General features: G+C 50.8%; 1 protein-coding gene across 1 annotated transcript in view; it reads left to right on the forward strand.

Moving 5' to 3' along the window:
* Positions 1-4157: 4157 nt before the first annotated feature.
* The window catches only part of myo1g (myosin IG), a 33563-nt gene continuing 12696 nt past the window's right edge, over positions 4158-25024 (forward strand). The window contains exons 1-19 of the mRNA XM_035431018.1: positions 4158-4385; positions 8688-8896; positions 9813-9906; positions 10330-10495; positions 11756-11809; positions 12213-12308; positions 12622-12738; positions 13834-14040; positions 14270-14415; positions 15255-15369; positions 15533-15703; positions 16415-16485; positions 18604-18678; positions 19112-19244; positions 19666-19832; positions 20791-20998; positions 22126-22349; positions 22958-23102; positions 24579-24683. Of these exons, the coding sequence (XP_035286909.1) occupies positions 4291-4385; positions 8688-8896; positions 9813-9906; positions 10330-10495; positions 11756-11809; positions 12213-12308; positions 12622-12738; positions 13834-14040; positions 14270-14415; positions 15255-15369; positions 15533-15703; positions 16415-16485; positions 18604-18678; positions 19112-19244; positions 19666-19832; positions 20791-20998; positions 22126-22349; positions 22958-23102; positions 24579-24683 (2598 nt within the window). The 5' untranslated portion in view covers positions 4158-4290. The remainder of the gene's footprint in view (positions 4386-8687; positions 8897-9812; positions 9907-10329; positions 10496-11755; positions 11810-12212; positions 12309-12621; positions 12739-13833; positions 14041-14269; positions 14416-15254; positions 15370-15532; positions 15704-16414; positions 16486-18603; positions 18679-19111; positions 19245-19665; positions 19833-20790; positions 20999-22125; positions 22350-22957; positions 23103-24578; positions 24684-25024) is intronic.

A 25024-nucleotide genomic window follows, 5' to 3' on the forward strand; every position in this document is an offset into this window, starting at 1 on the left:
GGGCCGCCGTCGCGCGGGCCTTTCCCCCGGGCCACAGGAAGTGGGCGGGGCCAGTGGTTGATGCAGAGGCAGAGAGATATGATGTGATAGACGGGTGAGCGGGGGGTGGGGGGTGGGGGGAGGGGGGGGAGAGAGGGGAGTGGAGGACGGGTTGGGGGGGAAAGAGAAGGCTGAAAGGAGCAGAGAGCCAAGACCTGGTACACAGAGGCTTGTGGGTTCTCATCCCACTCAGGATGGTGAGCTGTACCCTTCGACGGGGGTACTTCAGGGGTTTTTTTTTTTCACCACGTAAACAAAATCCTGTACAAATTTATCAGCAATGACGGCTCTATCCGACATGCCTCACGAAGTGCTTATGGAGCTGTTGTGTGGGCTAAGGGAGACCCACACCACGCCACACCGAGCTTATTTTTGTGTTATGACATCCAGGTAATAGGCACTGGTCGTATTAGCTTCTTAAGCCCGTAATTGCACGGTTCGGGAGCTGCTGTAAAGGCATGTGTCGTAATTACCGTTCACAGCCGGGGTGCGCTGATAGCACCGTCACTGCGGAAGGTGCGTATCCTGTGAGAACACCGGGTCACCGCTCTCCAGGTGACAGGTAATGGAATGCAGGCGCGGAGTATTTGCGGCGGGTGTTCTGCTAACTCCTCCTTCCTCTGTAGTACTTGTGTAGAATGTCTATTCAACCGTTTAGCACACAGACACAAATTGATCTGCTGTATAAATTGTAGCGCAAAATGGATGCCGCAGTAAACACTTGCTGTTGATGATCGGAGTGTGTAAAGCTGGGGATCTGTGGTGTTTGTGAGAGGCCTTCTTGAAGCTATACAGCTCCCCACTACAGAGTATCGGGGTTAAAGCGATAGTTCAGCATTCATTTTACATCGCATAATATAAAAAATCAGCTATATTTTTCTTTAGACCCAGCTTCAAGACATACTTTGGCCATTAAGTAACATGGCCTCTGATTGGTCAAAAGGTCCTGGTGGGATCAGCCACATTCTAGCCCACGCATTGGTAATCTTAATTTACCTTGGAGTTGTAGTGTAGTATAATGGGTAAGGAGTTGGCCTTGTAACCTAAAGGTTGCAGGTTTGATTCCCCGGTAGGACAATACCGTTGTACCCTTGAGCAAGGTACTTAACCTGCATTGCTTCAGTATATATCCAGCCGTGTAAATGGATGCAATGTAGTCGCTCTAGATAAGTGCGTCTGTCATGTAATGTAACCTATTCTGCGATGACATGCTTTAATAAGTGTAATGCTTTCTTACTGAATTACAAGCATTCCCTCCCCACTTTGATTATTAAGGCCATTTCTGTAAAAGAGAAATGATTTGTCAGCCAACCTGCCTGGTTAAATAATTGTAAATAAATACATATCAATAAATGTTTCATGGTATTATTTCTTAAGAGTCCTCTTCTTGGCCAGTTAAGGAAAAGTGGAAATGGCACTGTTCATAATCCGTATTAAGGGGGGTGAACACCCCCTCGCTGAAGTTTGGGAAATCTTGCTCACGCTGTCCTGGGAAACTGTGCCCACAGTTTATAATTCTCACCCAGGAGGAGTTGAGGAAACCCACCCAGAACTCTGAGCCCCACCCAGGGTAGTGAAACCCCATCACAAGTTTAAAGAGGCGGAGAGCGCCCTTCCTAGGAAGTCACATGGGCGCCAAGGTCACTTGGAGACCTGCACACTGCGCATTTCGTGTGTCAGTCAATCGCACGGATGGTTCTGCTTAGGTCTGTGTTTCCCTCTTCACAGCCTCATAGTTCCATAGGGGCATGACCACCCCCCACCCCCCCCTCCTTGGATCTTATGGACCAAGGGTGGGCATTTTAGATCCTATAGGTTTTTATTTATTTATTTAATTTTATTTAATTTTATTTAATTTTATTTTATTTTATTTTATTTTATTGTTTTTTTAATTTTTTAATTTTATTTTATTATTTTTTTTATTATATATTTTTTTAATTATATTTGGTTCTTATAGACCAAGGGTGGGCATTTTAGATCCTATAGGTTTTTATTTATTTATTTTATTTTATTTTATTTTATTTTATTTTATTTTATTGTTTTTTTAATTATTTTATTTTATTTTATTATTTTTTTATTATATTTTTTTAAATTATATTTGGTTCTTATAGACCAAGGGTGGGCATTTTAGATCCTATAGGTTTTTATTTATTAATTTTATTATTTTATTTTATTTTATTATTTTTGTTTAATTATATATTTTTATTATATTTTACTGTATTTTATTCTAGTTATTTTATTATTTACTATGTTAGTTACTGTTGCTATATTCTGTGATCTTTTATTACACTTATTGTGTTTAATTGTGTTTGTAATCTCGGCTACATGGAAAATGAGGGCCTGGCCCTCAATTGTACCTCCGAGAATTTAAATAAAGGTTCTAACTGAGGTTTTCGTTTCCACCGATTGCCCTGGCTAAATGAAATGATGAAAAATAAATACTGGATCGCTTGTAGATTAGATCAAAGTAAAAAATGTTTCATGGTGGAACGCAAGAACAGTTTTTGATTGTTGTTCATGTGCTTGTCGAGAAATGTAATGTCAAATGGCGTAAATCCATCCATCCATCATCAATGCCTGCTTATCCTGAGCAGGGTCACGGGGGGTGCTGGAGTCTATCCCAGCGTGCATTGGGTGAGAGGCAGGAATACACCCTGGACAGGTTGCCAATCTTTTGCAGGACACACACATACCATTCACTCACACACTCATACCTATGGGCAATTTAGCATCTCCAATTAGCCTAACTACATGTCTTTGGACTGTGAGAGGAGGAGGAAACCCACGCGGACACGGGGAGAACGTGCAAACTCCACACAGAGAGGCCCCAAGCCGAGATTCGAACCCACGACCTTCTTGCTGTGAGACGACAGCGTTACCCGCTGCACCGCCTTGCTGCCCGATGCGTAAATGTTGGGCCAGTAAGACCAGGAGTCGGCACGGAAAGCAGAAACAGACACGGCCCTCGTTCACCCCCTCTCTCTCACACACCCGAGTTCCTGCTCTCTCTCTTTTCTGCATAAACGGGGCGTGGCTCTGGTTCAGCCCAGAGCAGCTAATGATGGGGCGGCGGGGATGGGGGGGTGGAGGGGGGTGGGGGGGGGCATCCCGGGTGGACCGGACGCCGGAAAAATGGCTCTTGTCCTTCTGGAGAGATAAAGGTCCCCTCAGCGTCCGCGTTTCCTACCGCAGCTCAGCACTGCTGGGGCAGCATTACAGTCAATCCCCCCGGGTTGAGTGGAGTATCTTTAGAGAAAGAAGTCTTCGTGTTGGAGGGGGGGGGGGGGGGTTTCAGGGGGGACCGAACAGGAGGCAGCCGCCTCTGTTTCCTCCACAGCTTATGCGCTGCGGTCAGCCCTGACACAGAGGCTGCCACAGGAACAGAGAAGGAAGAGACACCCATTTAATGACAACTATACTGTCCAGTTACACACACACACACATCACACAAACACAGACATGCACACACGCTCATACACACACACACAAACACACACACAAGCACACGCTCACACACCCACACACACGTCACACAAACACGCTCACACACGCACATACACACAAACACAGACATGCACATATGCTCACACACACACACACACACACAAGCACACGCTCACACACACTCACACACACTCACACACATACACACACACACAAACACACTCACACACGCACATACACACAAACACAGACATGCACACATGCTCACACACACACACACACACACACTCACACACTCACACACATACACACACACAAACACACACACACAAACACACTCACACACCCTCACACACTCACACACATACACAAGCACACGCTCACACGCACTCACACACATACACACACACACACACACACACAAACACACTCACACACATACACACAAACACAGACATGCACACATGCTCACACACACACACAACACACACACACACACAAGCACACACTCACACACCCTCACACACTCACACACATACACAAACACACGCTCACACACACACAACACACATTCACACACACACACACACACACACACACGTGCTCGTGATGACATGCCGCAGCCTGTACCCCGCCTCTACTTGACTCCACCTAAGCGCATGGTTTCGCCCCACCCACTGCAGTCTGCCTGCTCTGTCGGGGCCTGCGGGTGTCTTCTCTGCCTCTTCTCTTCCTCTTCTCTTCCTCTCTCGGTTTCTTTCGCTCTGCTCTCGCTCGCCGCCCGGCCGTCCCTCAGCTCACTTCGCCATGGCGGAACTGGAGGGGCTGGAGTTCGGGAAGTCCGACTTTGTCCTCCTCGACGAGGTGACCATGGAACAGTTCATGGAGAACTTGAAGCTCAGGTAAGCGTGTGAGCGAGCGAGAGTCGGCCAGCCAGCCAGCCAGCCAGCCAGTGAGAGAGAATGAATTCATGGGCGTGTGTCGTGTGTGTGTGTGTGTGTGTGTGCTGGGGAGGAGAGGTTTTGGCAGCACTCTCAGCAGAAGTTTTTCTCTCTGAGCTTTATTTTTTTTTGGGACGTGCTGCTCGTCTAACGGTTTTCGCGAAGAGCGACGCACGTACGCTCTCTCTGGAAATGCCTTTGGCCAATAGAAACGCAGTGAACAACCCGAGAAGCTTTCAAGAGATTCAGCCACGGATCTCAGCTTCCGTGCATTTTGCCACCTGTTGAGAGTGAGAGGGAGAGTAAGAGAGAGGCAGAAAGGGGGAGAGAGAGAGAGGATAGAGAGGCAGAGAGGAAGAGAGAGAGAGTGAGAGGCAGAGAGGAAGAAAGAGGCAGAGAGGGAGAGAAGGAGAGAGAGAGAGAGGATAGAGAGGCAGAGAGGGAGAGAGAGTCTGATGTGAGAGAGAATGAAAGAGCAGCACGTTTGACACGCTGCCGCTGATGGTTCCCGGCAGCGGCGGCCTGGATGGGGGAGACGGAGGTTGTGGTCGACGCGAGCGCAGGGGACGTTTAAAAAAAACGAAAAAACATTTCGAGTTCACGACGGCCGAGGGCGCGTCACCTCAGACCGAAAAAGAGCCTCTCGGTTTCCTTCTGCCGTGACGCAATTCGCCGGAGTGAGTCAGCTGACCATATCCTGGTCTAATTTCGAGCGCGGTGCCCTCGCTTCTGTTTTTAAATTCCCCGAAAAGGACGGTCGGGCGAGCGCTCTCCCTCTCTCCCTTTAACCCCCGCGCGCTCGGGCGGCCCGCCGACGCCAGCCCGCGGCGCCCGCAGGACGTCGCCGCGCCTCCTCTCCGCGCCTCCTCTCCGCGCCTCCCCTCCGTTCCCGTCAAGCGTCAGACTCGTCTCGCCTTCGGAAAGTTGAGGTCGTCTTTCCCCCCGCGGTGGAAAGGCGCGCTTTGCGGCTGTAGCCGAACGAGGCCGTCGAAGTGCCGCGTAAGACGTGGAGCAGATAACCAGAAGAGGGAGAAAGCGTCTTTACACGGTGAAAGTGTTCAGGGTCGAAACAACTCCGAAAGCGCATCTCTCTCCCCCCTGATAGGGTACATTTGATCCCTCTTTAATTCATTCAGATTCTGCTTTGGCTACATTAACGCCGCACTCTCTACTGCGTACTGATGGAGATGATGTAGGTGGTGATGTCACTTGTGGCTGACTCTCAACGGGTGAAGTGCATTCTGGGGCTTCCATAGATCAGGTGGATTGATCAAGGGGAAGGCAGGATATCGTTTATGTTACAAACAGGACACCAAGAACACCGACGTGTTTTCGAACGGAATTATTTCTGTTTATGTTTTCAGAAATGCATTTGGAGAAAGCCTTCCATGAAAGCCGTCATTCGTAAACTTCTTGATTATGATATATGGTTCTCCTCATAATTAAATGAGTGACTGGCTTGCTTTCAATGACGTCCTATTTATACTTTACACATGCTGTAAAATGGCACTGTGATTTAAGTCATCAAGGGTCCAAGGTATCAAATGAGCCTCAAACCACCGTGCTGCTGCCAGATATGCAGTAGATACTACAAGCATTGTTTCACCTGAATATTCTTTCCACTGAGTTCAACAGGAAAATGAATCAGGAGAAACAATGCTTGTAGTATCTACTACATATCTGGCAGCAGCATGGTGGTTTGAGGCTCATTTGATACCTTGGACCCTTGATGACTTAAAGCCATTTAGCCAACAAATGTGTTCCATACTGTATCAGCATAATTTACAGCTGAATCTAGTCCCACCCTGCAATTCCCATAGAGATCCATTCAAATGCAAAGAGTTTTTTTATCGCTTGTAGGACAACCTGACAATAAGAAATCCAGACTCTGATGAAGTTGGTAGGTCACAGACAACACAAAGTCATGGCATGCAAACGATATGCAACCAAATACAAAACACGACTCTTTTATTTGACATTATGTTAATTTGTCTGCTGTATAAGTGAATTTCCCTTTTTCTAGCTTTTCCCCAAACAGTTCACTGCAGCAAAAGTAAACGAGCAATTGGTGGCTCAGGCGGCCTCAGGAGTGCATTTGTTTAAATCTTGCTAATTTATCTGACCAACGATTTGTTGTTAAGACCATTAAAAGCTTAATATTTTGCTGTTTTAGGCTTGACCCATTCTTTTTTTTGTTGCCCAGGAGAGTATTTTCCCCAGCTACGATGCATACATAGAGGGAAACGCCTGGCTTTTACCACACTGCTCATGTGAATGCTCCTGAGCCAGTGAATTCCTCTGCAGCTGTGGGCTCAGTGCGTGTATATGCCTGTCTGCCTGTCTGAATGACTGCCTGCTCTGCACATCTGTATGCAAAGCCAATACCAAGCACCTCACAGAGAGTATGCAAACACACAAGCAGCATAAATCTATCTATCTATCTATCTATCTATCTATCTATCTGTCTGTCTGTCTGTCTGTCTGTCTGTCTGTCTGTCTGTATGTCTGTCTGTCTGTCTATCTATCAGTCTGTCTATCTATCTATCTATCTATCTATCTATCTGCGTGTGTGCGTGTGCGTGCCAAAATGTGAAGTGTAAAAGTGTAAAAACTCTGCACTCATATTTATATACCTCTATTATACATTAATTTATTTTTTATTTATTTTTGATTCTTCCGTTTCCTCCTCTGGCACCCATTGCTCTTTTTAGGAAGTGTGCGGTATCACACAAACGCGTATCTCGAGCTGAACCAAGGCTATGCCATCCTCGCCCCGGATGCCAGGGGGCGGTGACATCACCGTTTGTCGCCTTGCTTCAGGCTGCGGTGCGGAGGGCGCTGAGCGCGTGAGCTCCTCTGGGCCACGGGCGGCGACTCCGCGCCGAGCGCTGAACGTGTGAGCTCCTCTCGGCTACGAGCGGGTGTAGGGTGTAGGATGTGGTCGGCTGAGAGAACTGTAGAGGTAGCACGCTGCGTTTAGCGTTTTTTTTGGGAGGATCGCGAGAGAGTGGCCCCTCGTGGCTCTGCGTTCTGCATCGCGAACACGTAGAACGTTTGGGCGAGCAAGGAGAGCTCTGCGCCGTTCAAGTTGCGGAGAGGAGAGGAGAGGAGAGGAGAGGGGAGGGGAGGGTAGGGGAGGGAGATTCAGCGGGCTACTCAAACTGAATCCTGGGTATATTTCTTTCGGTGGAGGAAGTCGCACGGTCGCACAGTGCACTTCCTGTTCTCACTTCCCTCCCCTGCGCACTTCCTGTCACCGTTGGGCGTGGGCATGTGAGAAAGACACAGCGACGGAGAGAAGAGCAGTGGAGGCGTTTCCCCTCCTGCGCCGGGCGGAGGGCTGAGCCTCTTCGCGGCGTGCCACCCAGCCTCCGCGTACTTGGGATGTTCAACACCCCATAATGTCCGGTGAACATGACAACCACGTCAGCGGTCTGTGTCACGGTGGCCTGGTGCTGGGTGGCTGTCTGTTACTAAAGCTGCAGTCACCACGCCCTCTGTGAGGAGCAGACCAGGCCCGCAGGCTGATCGCCACTGATCGGGGATCAGCGAAGGACAGAATTATGGGCACGGAGGACAGGGCTCTGACCCTGTGAAGTCAGGGGGTTGCGGGTTCAAACCTCAGCCAAGAATAAAGCTGGGATGTGATCCCCTTCATGACATCCTGTAATTTTATTTTATTTTTTTCTGATTGTTGAGTGCCAAAAGGATGAACAGGACTCTTCATAATGCGAGCAGATGTGTCCTGAGACAGAAAAACACTTAAGATGAAAGTTAGTGACCAGAAACTTTATTGTTATGAGACGAGTAGCAGTTGCTTGCTCGGTGGATGCTGTAATCCAAAGTGACTGGCAATGCTTACACCTTCTGAAATGTACGCAGCTGCAAATTGACTGAAATAAGTCACGGTCAGCAAGCTTATAACAATATACTGACTGGAAGTTACAAACTTCAGACACGCACAAATCGCCACCCTTGTGCAGCTCAACCAGTGTAGGAAACATTCCTAAACATCCACGTGAACTGGGATTTTCTGACTTTAATGGGTGTATATATGTGTGTTTGCATGTCTGTGTGTTCGTGTGTGTGCATGTGTGTCTGTGTGTTTGTGTGTTTGTGTGTGTGCATGTGTGTCTGTGTGTATCTGTGTGTGTGTGTGTGTGTGTGTATGTGTTTGTGTGTGTGTGTCTGTGTGTGTGTGTGTATGTGTTTGTCTGTGTGTATGTATGTGTTTGTGTGTGTGTGTGTGTGCGTGCCCTGCAGGTTCGAGAAGGGCCGCATCTACACCTTCATTGGGGAGGTGGTGGTGTCCGTCAACCCGTACAAGCACATGGACATCTACGGCGCGGAGGCCATCGAGGCCTACCGGGGGCGGGAGCTGTACGAGAACCCGCCGCACCTCTACGCCGTGGCCGACGCCGCCTACAAGGCCATGAAGAGGCGCGCCAAGGACACCTGCATCGTCATCTCAGGTCAGCGCGTCCGCCCGCCCCTCCGGGTTCGCAGGGCTCCCTCCTCTCCAGGCTGCTGCAGGCGGCGAGAGATACAGTTAGCCCCCCCCCAGCCTAGGGGAACCGATCGCATCGCGTGGGACTGACACCGCGTCCCGTCGCTCTGACCCACGTCTCTGAGCTCGGCTACTCCTGCCTGGCAGCCTTCGTGCGCCTGTCTCCCCCTACGGCCCCCGACCGTCTGTCCGTCTGGCCTGTTTCTGCTTTCCAGCATGCTCTGTAGCGCACTGTCCTCGGAGCAAAGGACGCAGTAGGGTCACAAAACACGCACGGACTCTGCATGGATTGATGCCTCGCGGATCATGTGGTGTTTTTGAGCTGGCTTGTGATTGGCTGGGAATGTTCAAGGTTTTCGGGAGGCTTCCGGACAGAATGAAAAGTAGAAGCCGGCAGTGATGCCTTTGTAAATAAACTGTTATTTAGACTTAACTACGTGTTTGTTCTCTCTCTTAAAAGTAAAGTGTATTATCAGTCTTACACAACTACAAATGCCACCTCCACATCAAGAGATTAACCATCCAGAAAGAGTTAATGCTCGACATTCATTTCTGTCATAACTAATTCAAGCTTTGACGTGAATTTTACACCAAGTCTTTACAGTATGCGTTTGTTCAGTTGCACCAAGTACTTCTATTTCAAAAGTGTTCATTGATTGTATATTAGAGAGATCAACTGCCACGGGCATTTGGAGAGAATGGCTAGAAGTTGGCTACGTGTCACAGCAACGGGCAATTTTGTCCACCGTGTGAGTGGCAGAATTGCGTGGTACGAGAAATTTGTGCTCACAGTGGGAGTGACAGAATGATGTGGCTCTGCTGCAATTAGGGTTATTTCTGTCGGTGAGTGACAGCGTGTCATGGCTTTCTTGGCGTCGCAGGAGAGAGCGGAGCAGGGAAGACCGAAGCCAGCAAATACATCATGCAGTACATCGCTGCCATAACCAACCCCAGCCAGAGGGCAGAGGTGGAGAGGTGAGGGGGTCAGGGGTCAGGGGTCAGGGGTCAGGGGTTTGGGAGGTGGAGCTGGGGATGCTGGGCTCAGTCCAGTAGCCTAGAGGACGCTGTCCTTATTTCATTAGCATTGCTATTATTTATGCTATGTATTTGCTATCGCGTTCATTAATACAGCTGTGGGTACATTTAAAAATTCAGGTAAAGTTGCTTGTTTAAGGGTGTAAGGGGACCCTATACATAAACTTTCTTAAACATTAAGACGCTCCCACTCCCATTTTCTTACATATCTGAAACTATTGGTTGGGAAGATTCTGCAAATAAATTTAGTTGCTGGTGTTTGTGAGTCACACCACAAGAAGTTCCAATCGGTGTTAATGTGATCCTCTCTCTCTCTCTCTCTCTCTCTCTCTCTCTCTCACACACACACACACACACGCGCAGTGTAAAGAACGTTCTCCTCAAGTCCAACTGCGTGCTGGAGGCCTTCGGCAACGCCAAGACCAACCGCAACGACAACTCCTCCCGCTTCGGCAAGTACATGGACATCAACTTCAACTTCAACGGGGAGCCCACGGGCGGCCACATCAACAACTACCTGCTGGAGAAGGTCAGAAGGGCTGCCGGGGGCCCCACAGCCCCGCCCACGCCACACGGCCTGGCTCCCCTCCTTCACTGGGCCTCGCTCCGGTTTTCTGCGTAGAGTATGTAACGTGTAGAGACAGCGGCGCCAATGGAAACCTACGGGGAGCACCTCAGAACCAGGAAGCACCGTTTTCTCGCCCCAGCAGACGTGCTCAGCTGCGTCCTTGGTCACGTCCTAAGTCGCGTGTACAACGAGGATAGCGCAGACATTGGCTAAAATAAGTAATAAATAAAAAATTGATATTTTTGTTTGTGTGCTAGGAAAAATATGTGATTTTTCTTCCCCGCACACGACGCGGCCCGGCTTCCCTTCCTAAAGCCTGATTTATGCTTTGTCACATGACCATTTCGACAAGCGTAAATGCGAAACGTCGTGCGACACTTTCGTTTTTGTCATGCGACAGGTCTCTGATGTGGGTCCTGTTGTCTCTATGGTAACAATACGCCGAAACCCCTGGCGGTTTGTCTGACAGTTTAACGTTGCATTTCCGAAAATATGGCAGCGCTCGGTGAAATAACGCGTATCCATGGCAACAAATTACAGTGTCCCACCTGGCTGTCCAATCAGCACTGCGCGACAAAGTATGTAGTTCTGCGACATAACAAAATTCTAGAGGTGTCGTGCGACCCTTTCTTCCGTTGGAAATTTGGTGACATTTTTGTCATGCGACACTTGTCGCGAAGGTCGTGCGACTAAGTATGAGTCAGGCCTAGCTGAGAGCCCTGCTCCTGTTTTCTGTGAGGTGGATTCTACCGGCTGATGACATCACAAAGGTCAAATGTCACCAAAGGGTGCAAAAGGTTCTTTTTTTTTTTTTTTTTTTTTTTTACAGCCTCGATAATAGCATGTGCGTGTGATGGCCTAACTTACAACCTGAAGTCAAACAAAACAAAATGCGCGTTTTTATATGCAAATAAGGAACGAAGACGGAATGAACGGAGAACCTTTACATTTAACATTTGTGTGCGCGTACGCGTCGATCTTTCGCGTTACTTCACTTCGGTCCTGCGTTGTGGTGCAGCTCAGCAGTGGAGAGGCTGTGAGCTCGTCTAATTAGAGCTTTTTCAAACCACAACCGCCTCTCAAACACGGTGGCTGTGTGACATCACACGTTCACCTCGTGCGCCCTAATGCTCTCTCAGGGGTGTAACATAAATAGCGTAAATGTGTGTAGACCTTCACCATTCTCTCTCCCGCCCTCCCCCCCTCCCCCCATCCTCTCAGTCAAGGGTGATACAACAGCAGGAAGGAGAGAGGAACTTCCACTCCTTCTACCAGGTGAGAACGACGGTGCTCATTCGCTGCGCGGTGCGGTGATGTCACCGTCGCCGAGGCTCCACCGAGCGGCCCCGCTCCTCCCGTCGGTGATTCTAGGATGATGTCACACACAGTTTGTGTGATGTCACTCCCGCTGTGACCTTTTTTGGGTGCCGATGTCACTCGCTCAGTGACCACAGTGTGGAGCTATTTAGGCAGTTAAGCCATTTACGTCATACCGCTGTCACAGTGCTTCATGGATGTGGGTCTGTTAGTAATTCAGTAAGTGCAATAGCTAGTCACTGTCAGAGGGAATTTTTGTATTAGCTGATTTTACCCACATATTGATTTTTATTGGAGAATAATGCCAAACCAAATACCTATGGGAGAGAACATAAACCCTATATGTCCCTGTGTTGTTCAGCTGCTAAGGGGTGGCTCCAGTGACCTGCTTGGGTCCCTGCACTTGGAGAAAGACCCTGCAATCTACGTCTACACCAGAGAGGGCGCTGCCGCCACTGTGAGTCGCTATAAATTCTACAGCAGAAACTTTGTTGACGCTGATATTTCTAGATTTCATAAAATATTAATACTTGTGAAGTAGACACCCATAAACTGACAGTCGTAAAGTAACACAATGACTAATCTGTGCTCGAGGGTGAGGCAGCTGAGTGATTTCCTGTTGGGTTGTCATTTCCTGTCAGTGTGACACAGAGTTCTTCTAGCATTGGGGTCTCTTCATGGGGAAACACAGGGTGGGGTGCTCTTATTTTTTTTACAATGGCACGTATAAAAGCATCAGCGAATGAGAGGTCTCTCTCTGTGGTCTCCAGACCTCCAGCAACGACAGCTCCAATCACAAGGCCGTGCTGAGCGCTCTGAAAGTGATTGGCTTCACGGCCGAGGAGATCGCTTCAATCTACAGGATCTTGGGGACCATCCTACTCCTGGTGAGCAATCTGCCTGCCGCTGACTTCTGCTGACCTCATTTCCTGTGCACACCACAGCATTCATCACTGCATTCAATACTGCATTCACCACTGCATTCATCACAGGATTCACCACTGCTTTTATAACTGGATTCACCACTGCATTCATCACTGGATTCACCACAGCATTCACCACTGCTTTTATAACTGGATTCATCACTGGATTCACCACTGGATCCACCACTATATTCACCACTGCTTTTATAACTGGATACACCACTGCATTCATCACTGGATTCACCACTGCGTTCACCACTGCTTTTATAACTGGATTCACCACTGCATTCACCACTGAATTCACCACTGCATTAATCACTGCATTCACCATTGCATTTATCACTGCATTCATGATTGCATTCACCACTGCATTCACCATTGCATTCACCACTGCTTTTATAACTGGATTCACAACTGCATTCACCACTGAATTCATCACTGCATTCAGCACTGCATTCACTATTACATTCATCACTGCATTCACCATTTCATTAACCACTGCTTTTATAACTGGACTCACCACTGCATTCACCATTGCATTCATCACTGCATTCATTGTAGCCCCTTAAATCACTATATCAGTCATTACCTTTTATAATTGACAAAGGCTCAGATCAGTCCCAATATAATTTTACCCATGGCTATAAGACCAACTGAAAATAACTTATTCCTAAAGACAGGGCCACAGCTATGATTTCTCAGGCCAGTGACAAAATATATTGCCCTCCCCAATTTATTTTGTAACAAATAACCAATAGTTACACCCCATGTCCTGAGCCCCCCTTGGGCCTGGGCCTAGGACCTGCCTAAAGACAAAAAATGACTCATCTGAAAAAGGTTCAAATTTGCCATCGAATGACATTAAGAAAAATTGAGTTTGCCTCCTGCATAGATAAAAGGCTCATTTCTGCCTCCAGCTACCTAATAATCATAGGCTCAACCTCATTGCGTTTTTGTTACCCAGACCCCTTACCCCCTGTTTGAGGGAATGATGATTTGGACTGGGAGTTGAACCTAGCTAGGTCCGGTCATCCTCTGTATCGCATTTGTCTAAACAAGGGGAACCTGGAGTTCGAGAGCGACGGCGAGAACGTCCAAGTGGTGGGGGCGGAGCTTCTGAATCACATCGCCGACCTGACCCGCACCGATCCCGATGACGTCAGTAAAACGCTGCTGTACCGCACGGTGGCCACCGGGGGCGGCGAGGTCATCGACAAAGGCCACAGCGAGAAGGAGGCCTCCTATGGCAAGGACGCTTTCGCCAAGGTACTGACCCCCTCTGGCCACCGGGGGCACCCTACCCAAAACTCTGAATCTTACCTCTTATGTGACTGAATCAAGTGTATTGAGTTTCACTGGTTCACCCGAAATGGCTTGTTGACACATTTTATTTTAGAATACAGTGCTTTACTGATTCTCTCTCTCTCTCTCTCTCTCTCTCTCTCTCTCTCGCTCTCTCTCTCTTTCTCCCTCTCTCTCTCTCTCTTTCTCTCAGGCATTATATGAGCGGCTTTTTGGATGGATTGTCAGCCGCATTAATTCCGTGATCGAGGTGAAAGACTACAACCCTGTGCTCCATGGCAAAAACACAGTCATCGGGGTGCTGGACATTTACGGCTTTGAGATCTTTGACAACAACAGGTACCGTAAGTCCTCCGTAATGCCCCGGGTCTCCTTTTGCAGATCCCACAGCCCCCCCTACCCAATCCGTTAACCCCTCTCCATCCACGCCTCATGCCTGTTTCCGGCATCAATGTGGCTGTGTCCCAAATGGTCAACCAGTCGCCTGTGTAGTGGCCAAACTGTGTTGTTAGCCAGCATATGGAAAATGGCCGATGCCCTAGTTGGTCCACTATATACAGAATATAGTCCAGAATACAAAGGAAAACAAACTGCAGCTTTAACCCCCAAACATATTATCCCAACTCATTGCTGCCTGAAGTAGAAAATGCAACACCTGATATGCTTAATTCTGGCTGCTACAAAGAAGTTCGGATGGTGCCCCCCCAGTCAGAACCGTCCTTACCAATGCGACTTTGAGATAGAGTGACCCCCTGAAAGAGGAGCGTCGAAGCCCACAGATTTTAAAAGCGGTCTAGAGCAGGCGGTGAAGAGGGTGCTCTTCCTCAGAGTCAAAAGCACCATTCTGTTCTGCAGAATATCAGTGTGACTTTGAGCAACCAGGGATAGGGATGATTGGGCTGGAGATGTGCACCTAAAGGGGGGGGGGGGGGGGGGGGGGAGGACCGGCTGGTTCTGAGGCTTAAACCCCCAGTTCTGACCCCGCCCTGTCCTGTCCTGCGTGAAACACGTGACCTAGCTTTTGTGAGATGCTGGATTTGCCGATTCTATTTTAAAACATTAATTGGTGGCGTTGTTTCCATGGCATTGTTTCCAGTTCAGGGCTATAGTTGTGTGGGTGGCATCACTTTCAATGATATTTTTACGTCTCTCTCTCTCTCTCTCTCTCTGGTTGCCAGTTTTGAACAGTTCTGCATCAACTACTGCAACGAGAAACTCCAGCAGCTCTTCATTGAGCTGATCCTCCGGCAGGAGCAGGCTGAGTACCAGAGAGAAGGAATCACCTGGCAACACGTGAGATATCATGGACTGCCGTCACAAACATCACACACACACACACACACACACACACACGCACACATACACAACATCGACATCCTGCCTATTCACAGAAATACAGTATGTGCACACACACACGCACGCGCACACACACTGACCTGCTGACCTGTCTCTGCAGATTGAGTACTTTAATAACCAGATCATCGTGGACCTGGTGGAGCAGCCTCATAAGGGAATCATCTCCGTCCTGGACGAGGCGTGTCTGAGTGTGGGCAAAGTGACCGACATCACGTGCCTGGAGAGTATGGACACCAAGCTAGGCCAGCACCCGCACTACACCTCCCGCAAGGTCAGCACCCTGCACCTCCTCTACACCACCTCCGCTGCACCTCCTGCACTACACCTCCCGCAAAGTCAGCACCCTGCACCTCCTCTACACCACCTCCACTGCACCTCCTGCACTACACCTCCCGCAAAGTCAGCACCCTGCGCCTCCTCTACACCACCTCCACTACACCTCCTGCACTACACCTCTGACAAGTTCAGCACCCTGCGCCTCTGCAGGATCACAACAGTGCTCCTCCTCTCCTCGTTATATATGTCCACTCCATTCATGACTGTTACACACATTCAGACACACTGGGATCACACTGCATGTTGTCATGCTCCTGTTCCTCAGCTCATAATATTGCTGCAGTTACATGCCGTGACCAGCAGAGGACTCATACGGTCCTAGTGAGAAAGCCTAGCACAGCTGAACACACCTTGTTCTCCTTGGCCTTTCACACTTCATGTGTGCTTACTGTAAGTGAGCAGCCCTGCCGAGAGAAGAAACATTTCCACTTCTGCATTCCCCTTCACGTTTTTTTTTCCTGTTTTCATATTTGAGTCAAGATAGCGGGTTGTAAAATCTCTTGCTGTTTCCATGTTTAACATGCTGGAACACCTTGTGCAGTTTTAATACTTCCAATGTGAATGACTTGCTGGTGTAGATGAAAGCTGTGGCAGAACCGAGCATTTCTGAACGGCTGGAGAACTCAGACTCTGGTTCTCCCCACAGCTCAGTCCCTCTGACAAAACCATAGAGTTCAACCGAGACTTCCGAATCCTGCACTACGCCGGGGACGTCACGTGAGTCACATCGCCCTGACGCTGCCAACGAGTGTGTGTGAGTGTGTGAGTGTGTGTGTGTGTGTGTGAGTAACTGTGTGTGTGAGTGTGTGTGTGTGTGTGTGTGAGTGAGTGAGTGTGTGTGTGTGTGTGTGTGTGAGTGTGTGTGTGTGTGAGTGAGTGTGTGTGTGTGTGTGAGTGTGCGTGTGTGTGTGTGTGTGTGTGTGCATGTGCGTGTGTGCATGAGTGTGTGTGTATGTGTGTGTGTGTGTGAGTGTGTGCATGAGTGTGTGTGTGTGTGTGTGTGTGTGTGCGTACGTGTTAGGTGCTCGCTGGGTCATGTTTGTGGGGAGCTGGGATACTGTGAGCACACACACACGCCGGCACACAATCAGTACTCTGAGCCCACGATGTGTCCCTGCATCCGCCTGCTGTCGGGGGCGCGTTGCCTCAACGTTTCTGCAGCATTAGGAGAATGTTCTGGCCCAACCGGAGAAAGACATGAGGCCCATGCTGCAGCCTCACAACCCCCCCCCCCCCCCCCCCGAAGCTTTCAAGAACACACTGTCCTAAATACAGAAACGGGGGAGAGAGAGAGAGAGAGAGAGAGAGAGAGAGAGAGAGAAGGGAAAGGAAAAGAGAAAGGGAGAGTCAGAAAGCAAAGGACAGAGAGAGGTGGAGAGAGCGAGGGAGAGTGGGAGGGTGGGATCACAGAGAGAGCAGGAGACTATTTTAAGGTTGACTAGATTAGTCACTTTGACCGTTCCGCAGCTCATTTTTGGATGGTGACCGTCTGTCTAATGGGAGTACAACTTCCTGTGCCGCTAATTTCTTCTCTCTAGATGTGGCATTTGTGGAACACAGTTCCACAGTCTCAATCTTACTTCATTACTTCAGGAGCATCGTAGTGTTTCGTCTCACTTTCCTTCGGCAGCACAAACGTTCCTTTTCCGTGCCAGCAAAGCGAGGGGCCCCCGAGCTCCGCAATGAATCGAGGAAAAGAAGGAGGGATTGAGGAGGAGAAAAAAGAGGGAAAGATGAAGAGAATAGAAACGTGGTGCTCAGTGGGAAGTGTCATGGCAGGGGGGGGGGGGTGTGCACAAACTTAAAATTTCCTCCCCCTCTGCACCCCTCTGTTTGGGGTTATGGGGCACCGGACCCCTGTCCCGTGGGTGGCTTGGCTCAGTTGTCGGTTGGGGGGGCTGACGGTGTTGAGATGGGACCATGGCCCCCCCCCCCCCTTCCTGTGGAGATGAGTGTATGATAAATGGAGTCCGCGGCAGAGAAAAGGAGCGGGCTAGCGTCGCGGGCCGGACTCGCTAATTCATTCAGCGCGTGGGAACGCTGTTCTGTTCTTCGCAGGTGTCAGTGCGTGGGACGGGGGGGGGGGGGGGGCTGCGATGTCGCTCGAAAAGCACCTTCTGAGTCTGGTCTATTTCCGTCCGTCTGCTAGCGCTTCCTAACCCGCCCCCCCCCCCCCCCCCCACACCACACACCCTCACCCCCACCCCCACCGCCAATCCCTCAGCCCCCCTCATGCTAAATATACCATCACCCCAACCACACCCCCCCCCCCCTCCCCTGCCCAGATGCAGACTGCGACCTACTTCCCCCCATCCCGCCCCTGTCCTGCTACAGACGCTCCATATTTCAACCCATATACCCCCAAACCACCCCCTCACCTCCCCCCACCCACCCTGCATCCGAGTCTGTACCCTGCACCATTTCCACCTGCAGTTTGTACGCCCCCCCACCACCCCCACCCCCCCCAATCCCTCCAAGGCCCAACCTGTCCTTTCACCCCTGCCCAGCAGTACCTGGGGCATAGACCCTTTCCATCCATTCCGAAACAGCGGCCTGGTGACCAGCTCTGCATTCCCATGAGCCCTTGCCTGAAAGAGGGCGGAGTCTGTGCCGTTGCCGGGGACCTCTCCGTGACTGAGGAGCTCAGCCGGCACGTTCAGGACAGACAGGCGCTCTCACCCCCCTCCCCAGCAGGGGGCACTGCTCTCCAAGTGCAAAATGGAGGAACAGTCAGGAAAAATCACACGCTTCCTGGTGCATTGTGGGAGTTCAGCTGAATCAGGGCCAGCAGATACTGGCTCTCTGTCTCTCACTGTCTCCCCCTCTCTCTTGCAGGTATTCCATCGAGGGCTTTTTGGATAAGAACAAAGATCCACTTTTCCAGGATTTCAAGCGGCTCATGTATAACAGGTGTGGTACATGCATGCGTGCCCACACACACACACACACACACACACACACGTTATTTATAAAGGTCATTGTGCCCCTCGCTGTCTTCCAATGAAAAGGCTTCTATATTGCTGCAGTAATATGGATCTTCCATTACTCTTTCCTGCCCTTTATCTCTTAGCTCCTCTCATTTCTCTCCCCAGTTTCCCCTCCGCGGTCTTCTCCTCCCTCTCTCCTTCACTTTCGTCGCTCACCTCTTTTCACCCTTACTTTACGCCCAGGAGATTTCTTGCTGTAGTCTGCATGAACTGCCACCAAGTCATTGACATTGATGTGCTCTCTCTCTCTCTCTCTCTCTCTCCCTCTCTCCCTCTCTCTCCCTCTCTCTCTCCCCCTCTCTCTCTCTCTCTCCCCCCCCTCTCTCTCTCTCTACCCCACTCTCTCTCTCTCGCAGTGAGGACCCTGTCCTAAAGGAGATGTGGCCAGAGGGTCAGCTGAGCATCACGGAGGTCACCAAGCGCCCCCTAACAGCTGCTACACTTTTTAAGAACTCCATCATCGCCCTGGTGGACAACCTGGCATGCAAGGTCTGAGACACACACACACACACACAAGTACACACGCACGCATGCTCACATACACACATACACACACACAAGTATACACGCACGCACGCTCACATACACACACACACACACACATGCATGCACACATAAACACACACACATACACACACACCCACACACACACATACACACACACACACACACACATGCATGCACACATACACACACACACACACAGACACACGCATGCACACACCCACACACACACACACACACACACACACTAAAACAATGTCATAACATCTGAATAAAAGTGTCATTACATAAGCTATGCTCAAACCGGTCTTGGATCGTTTGTCGTGTTTGTGTTTAAATGTAATGTTCCGGAGTATGCGCGTGATGTGTTTGCTTTTTTGGTTCGGCACTGTTTGACCCTCCCCAGGAGCCGTACTACGTGCGCTGCGTCAAGCCCAACGAGGTGAAGTCCCCCATGCTGTTCGACGTTGCCCGCTGCCAGCACCAGGTGGCGTACCTGGGCCTGCTGGAGAACGTGAGGGTGCGGCGGGCCGGTTTCGCCTACCGGCAACCCTACGCCCGCTTCCTGCAGAGGTCAGCGACCACCGTCCCCCCCCCCCCCCCCCCCCCGCCTCCCCCCTCCCCCTGCCCCCCTGCCCCCCAACCCTACGCCCGCTTCCTGCAGAGGTCAGCGACCACCGTCCCCCCCGCCCCCTGCCCCCTCCCCCTGCCCCCCTGCCCCCCAACCCTACGCCCACTTCCTGCAGAGGTCAGCGACCACCGTCCCCCCCGCCCCCTGCCCCCCTGCCCCCCAGCCCCCAACCATCATCAAACGTGACTGAATTTCTCCTTTTTTTATGAAAAATATTATTTACATTACGTTTATTTGGCAGACGCTTTTATCCAAAGCGACGTACAATAAGTGCATACCGAAGGTCGTTGGGGCAACTGCGAAAACACAGGTCCGATAAGGTACAATACTAATTTTGTACGGTTATTCGTAGCCATGAACACGTTAAGTCCAGTTCACACAGTGAACGTTATTCTGACCTCAGTTATGCTAAGTCAAACTACGAGGCGTTTAAATGCATGATCCAGGTCCAAGGGGGCATTACTGAGGGTTTTATTCGTGGACAGACAGTAATACTCTGCATGCTTGAACGTGACATGAATCTCTGCCATCCCTCAGCTTTCTACCTCATGTTATCTTTCAGCTTAGCTTTTTTTTTTTTGCCTCTTTCTCTTCTTCTGTCACTTTATTTTTCTTTATCGGAACTCTGCGGTCACTAATGTCTCCTCTCCTCTCCCTTGTCTTTACTCCCTTCTTTCCAGAGCGCCTCAGACTGTGACAGAGAATCAGAGTTCCTCATTCATCCATTCTGTGTCTTCATTGGTCCTCGCCTGTCACATGTCTTACCTGTCCTCAAGCCCTTACGTGCATTTACCTGTCCTGACGTCCTCACAAGACCCTTCTCTGCCCCCCATGTCCCCGCTTGACCCCTCCGTCTTCACCTGTGCTCACCTGTCCCCGCCCGTTCGCACCTGTTCCCAGGTACAAGATGACGTGCGAGTACACCTGGCCCAACCACCTGATGGCCACCGACCAGGAGGCGGTCAAGGCCATCATCGACCACCACGGGTTCCAGGGCGACGTGGCGTACGGCCACACCAAGCTGTTCATGCGCTCGCCCCGCTCCCTCTTCACCCTGGAGCAGGAGCGGGCCGCCCTCATCCCCATCCTGGTCCTCTTCCTGCAGAAGGTACGAGGGGGAGGAGCCCCGCCTGCTCCTGCTAGAGGGGGAGGAGCCCCGCCTGCTCCTGCTAGAGGGGGTGGAGCCTGGCCTTGTCATGTTAGAGCGGTGGAGCCTGGCCTACTCCTGTTAGAGGGGGTGGAGCCTGGCCTTATCATGTTAGAGGGGGTGGAGCCTGGCCTTTTCATGTTAGAGGGGGTGGAGCCTGGCCTTGTCATGTTAGAGGGGGTGGAGCCTGGCCTTTTCATGTTAGAGGGGGTGGAGCCTGGCCTTTTCCTGTTAGAGGGGGTGGAGCCTGGCCTTGTCATGTTAGAGGGGTGGAGCCTGGCCTTTTCATGTTAGAGGGGTGGAGCCTGGCCTTGTCATGTTAGAGGGGGCGGAGCCTGGCCTACTCCTGTTACAGGGGGTGGAGCCTGGCCTTTTAGAGGGTTTGAGCCTCATCTCTCTGGGAACGGGCACATTCCAATAAACTGGATAATGCTTGCTGGAGTCATACAAACTTGTGAATCGATTCGCATCGCTCACTGAAATGATTCCCTCAGAAAGAACGAATCACTTGTGAGTGAACCCAGTCCTATGCTTAACGTATGTTGCCTCACAGTGCAACTGTCACGTCCATTTAATTTTAACCTGGATTCTCTGTGGATTGCCCTGCTGCACATGCCCTGCTGTGGCCTTACAGTGAAATCCTGCGTGATATTTCCAGGGAGTGATGTAAGAGACGGCAATGATGACGACGGTGATGACGGTGATGCAGTTAGAGCGATGGCTCTGATTATAGCGGTGCTCGCTCCCATTCGCTCAGCCGCTGCGTCCCGGCGCTGCTCCGTTTCCGTGGTGACCCAGTTCCGCGGCTAGACCTGTTCGGGTCGGGGGGGATCTCTCTCAGGGTCAGGGGCTCGGTGGCCGAGGATCCCAAACACGCGACCCACCCGTTACATTACAGGCATTCGGCAGACGCTCTTATCCAGAGCGACGTGCAACAAAGCGTGTAACCATAACCAGGAACAAGTGTGTCGAAAACCCTAGAGAGAAGTACCGTTCCAAGTGCAGGGAACAACCGCATAGTTTAACACCCGCCAATCGAGTTGCAGACGCTCACCTGCCTTGCCCCCCCCCCCCTCCTCCCCCCCCAGGTGTGGCGAGGGGCGCTGGCGAGGATGCGTTGCCGGCGGATGCGGGCCCTCTACACCATCATGGGCCACTACAAGCGCTACAAGGTCAAGGCCCACTTCTGGGAGGTGGAGAGGAGGTTCGCCAACGTGCGCAACATGGCCGACTACGGCAAGGGCGTGGAGTGGCCCGCCCCGCCCGCCGCCCTCACGCAGTTCCACGCCATCACCAAGCTGCTGCACCGCAGGTCCGTCGCCTCGGTAACCCGTACGTGTGCGCGTGTGCGTGAGAGAGAGAGAGAGAGAGAGAGAGAGAGAGAGAGACCAGATGGGGGTCCTGTGTGGCTCATTTTTTTTAAAACAGTGGCTTGTGTCTCTACCGGTCTATGTATCTGTGTGCTTCAGCCCCTTTCTGTACATAATTGATATGTCGCAGCAGTTGATATATTTTCACATAATTCATATAGTTCCAATATACCACGGACAACTTGGAAGCTGAATTAGTGCATTTGGCTACTTTCATTTAGAATATAAAAAGCTGAGACTCCAACAGCAGATCTGTTTATGTGTGCTTTTCCATGTGGCCTGCGTGACCAGGGAACAAGGGGTTGTGAGGCTGTCTCTGTGTGTGTGTGTGTGTGTGTGCGTGTGTGTGTGTGTATGTATGTTTGTGTGTTTATGTTCCGTGTCCTGTGTGTGTGTGTGTGTGTGCGTGTGTGTGTGTGTGTGTGTGTTAGTGTGTTTGTGTGTTTATATTCCGTGTCCTCTGTGTGTGTGTGTGTGTGTGTGTGTGTTTGCGTGTGCATGCGTGTGTGTGTGCACCCCATGCTCAGTGCTGCTCTCCTGTGTTCCCCAGATGGTGGGCACGGCAGATTATAAAGAACATCCCTCCCTCTGACATGCCGGAGGTCAGGGCCAAGGTGGCCGCCCTGGCGGCCCTGCGGGGGGAACGCGTGGACTGGGGCTGCGACCGCGCCTGGGAGAGAGACTACCTCAGCAACGTGAGCCTGACCCCTGACCTCTCACCCCCTGACCCCTCACTTCCTGATCTCTCACCCCCTGTCCTCTGAACTCTCACCCCCTGTCCTCTCACCCGCTGACCTCTGACCCCCTGTCCTCTCACCCCAACCTCTGACCTCTCACCCCCTGACCCCTCACCCCCTGTCCTCTGACCTCTCACCCCCTGACCTCTCACTCCCTGTCCTATCAGCCCCTGTCCTCTCACCCCCTGACCTCTCACTCCCTGTCCTATCAGCCCCTGTCCTCTCACCCCCTGACCTCTCACTCCCTGTCCTATCAGCCCCTGTCCTCTCACCCCCTGACCTCTCACCCCCTGTCCTCTCACTTCCTGTCCTCTCAGCCCCTGACCTCTCACCCCCTGTCCTCTCACTTCCTGTCCTCTCACCCCCTGACCTCTCACCCCCTGTCCTCTCACTTCCTGTCCTCTCAGCCCCTGACCTCACATTCTGTTTCGACCAATTAGGATCCGCTTTATTAGTCCTTAGACCATTCCAAGACGGATCTATATTAACTTATGCAATGTGAACAGCAGCACGTGTGTGGAAAAACGTGCCTTACGAAAATGAAGCTGGTGTGAAACTCGAAACTGTGTGACAAGCGGGGTAGCCTCTGTCAGTTTAAAGTGGCTGCGGGTTTATGACAGGAGGCTATTAAGTGCCATAGCTGCTAAAAAGCGAGTGTAGAAAACAGGGGCTACGTTTAGAGCTGCCGCAGTCATGACGACACGGCGAGGAGGAGACATCCGAACGTCGGTGACGCACGACAGCGGGACCCCTGTGGTGCGCGCCGTTTCTCCGTCGCGTCCGCCGTTCGGCTCCTCTGACGCTCCTCCCTAACGACCGCGGCAAGCTTTTTAACCGACATCACGCGCGGCCCATTTGGGAGCTAATCGAATATCACCGGACCTGGAGCGCGGCCACGCCCGTGCCTCATCGAGCTGCCCACACCCCCCCCCCAAAAAAAAACAAAGGCCTTCCTGTCTGCCTGCCACTCACCCGTCTCGTGCATTCAATTATCCAATCGCTGCTCGCCGAACTCATTAACCGACCAATCAGGCTATGTCGGGTTTGTGCAGGAGCTTCAGTTTCGTGCAGCCAATCGCAGCTGCCGGGGGAATCATTGCTGAGTTTTAATTAAGGAAACGATCACATGATGGTTAAACATGTGTGTGACGATGTGTCATCACCATGGTGTGGAAAGCAGGTAACATGTATTATGATGACACTAAAAAACAAGAAAGTCTATCTTACGCACACATACGATATCTAACATTCATAAAAATATGAATCTAAAATCTAAAATGCAAAGAATCCCAGAATCCTTAGTATCGGTTTAACCGTGAATGCAGCAAGGCCAAGCAGATAAAAGAACAGCGTGCTACGCCCTGTGAGTGGTGCTACACCCTGTCTGTGAGTCTGTGAATGGTGTCAGTTGACGTTTCCATGGTTTCATTGCAGGCCAGAGATTGCCCCCAGACCAGCTCAAACTTTGTGCGCATCTCCAAAGAGCTGAAGAACAAAGACCAGTTCAACAGCATCCTCTTCTCAGGGTTCGTACGCAAGGTAAGCGTCTACCCTCGTACCCCCCCCCCCCCACTAGCACAGCGCCGCCCTTGTGGACACGCTTTGAAGCACTCACATACAGACACAATAATATATGTGCAATAACACGCACATACAGAGTTACAAACTCATGGGCATGCACACACACACACACACACACACACACACAGATACACACTCAGAAACAGAAGCTGCAGTTGTTCTGTGGACTAAATGCGGAGAGGTGTTAAAATAACCCAATAATTCGACGAAAAAACTACAAATACAAGCAATTTCTGAAATCAAAGAAGGCCTCACTGTCATTGCACAGATAAACAGGACGTGCTGCACCAGCACATTAG

Source organism: Anguilla anguilla, chromosome 8, assembly GCF_013347855.1.
Source record: "Anguilla anguilla isolate fAngAng1 chromosome 8, fAngAng1.pri, whole genome shotgun sequence".
In the NCBI taxonomy this organism is placed as follows: Eukaryota; Metazoa; Chordata; class Actinopteri; order Anguilliformes; family Anguillidae; genus Anguilla; species Anguilla anguilla.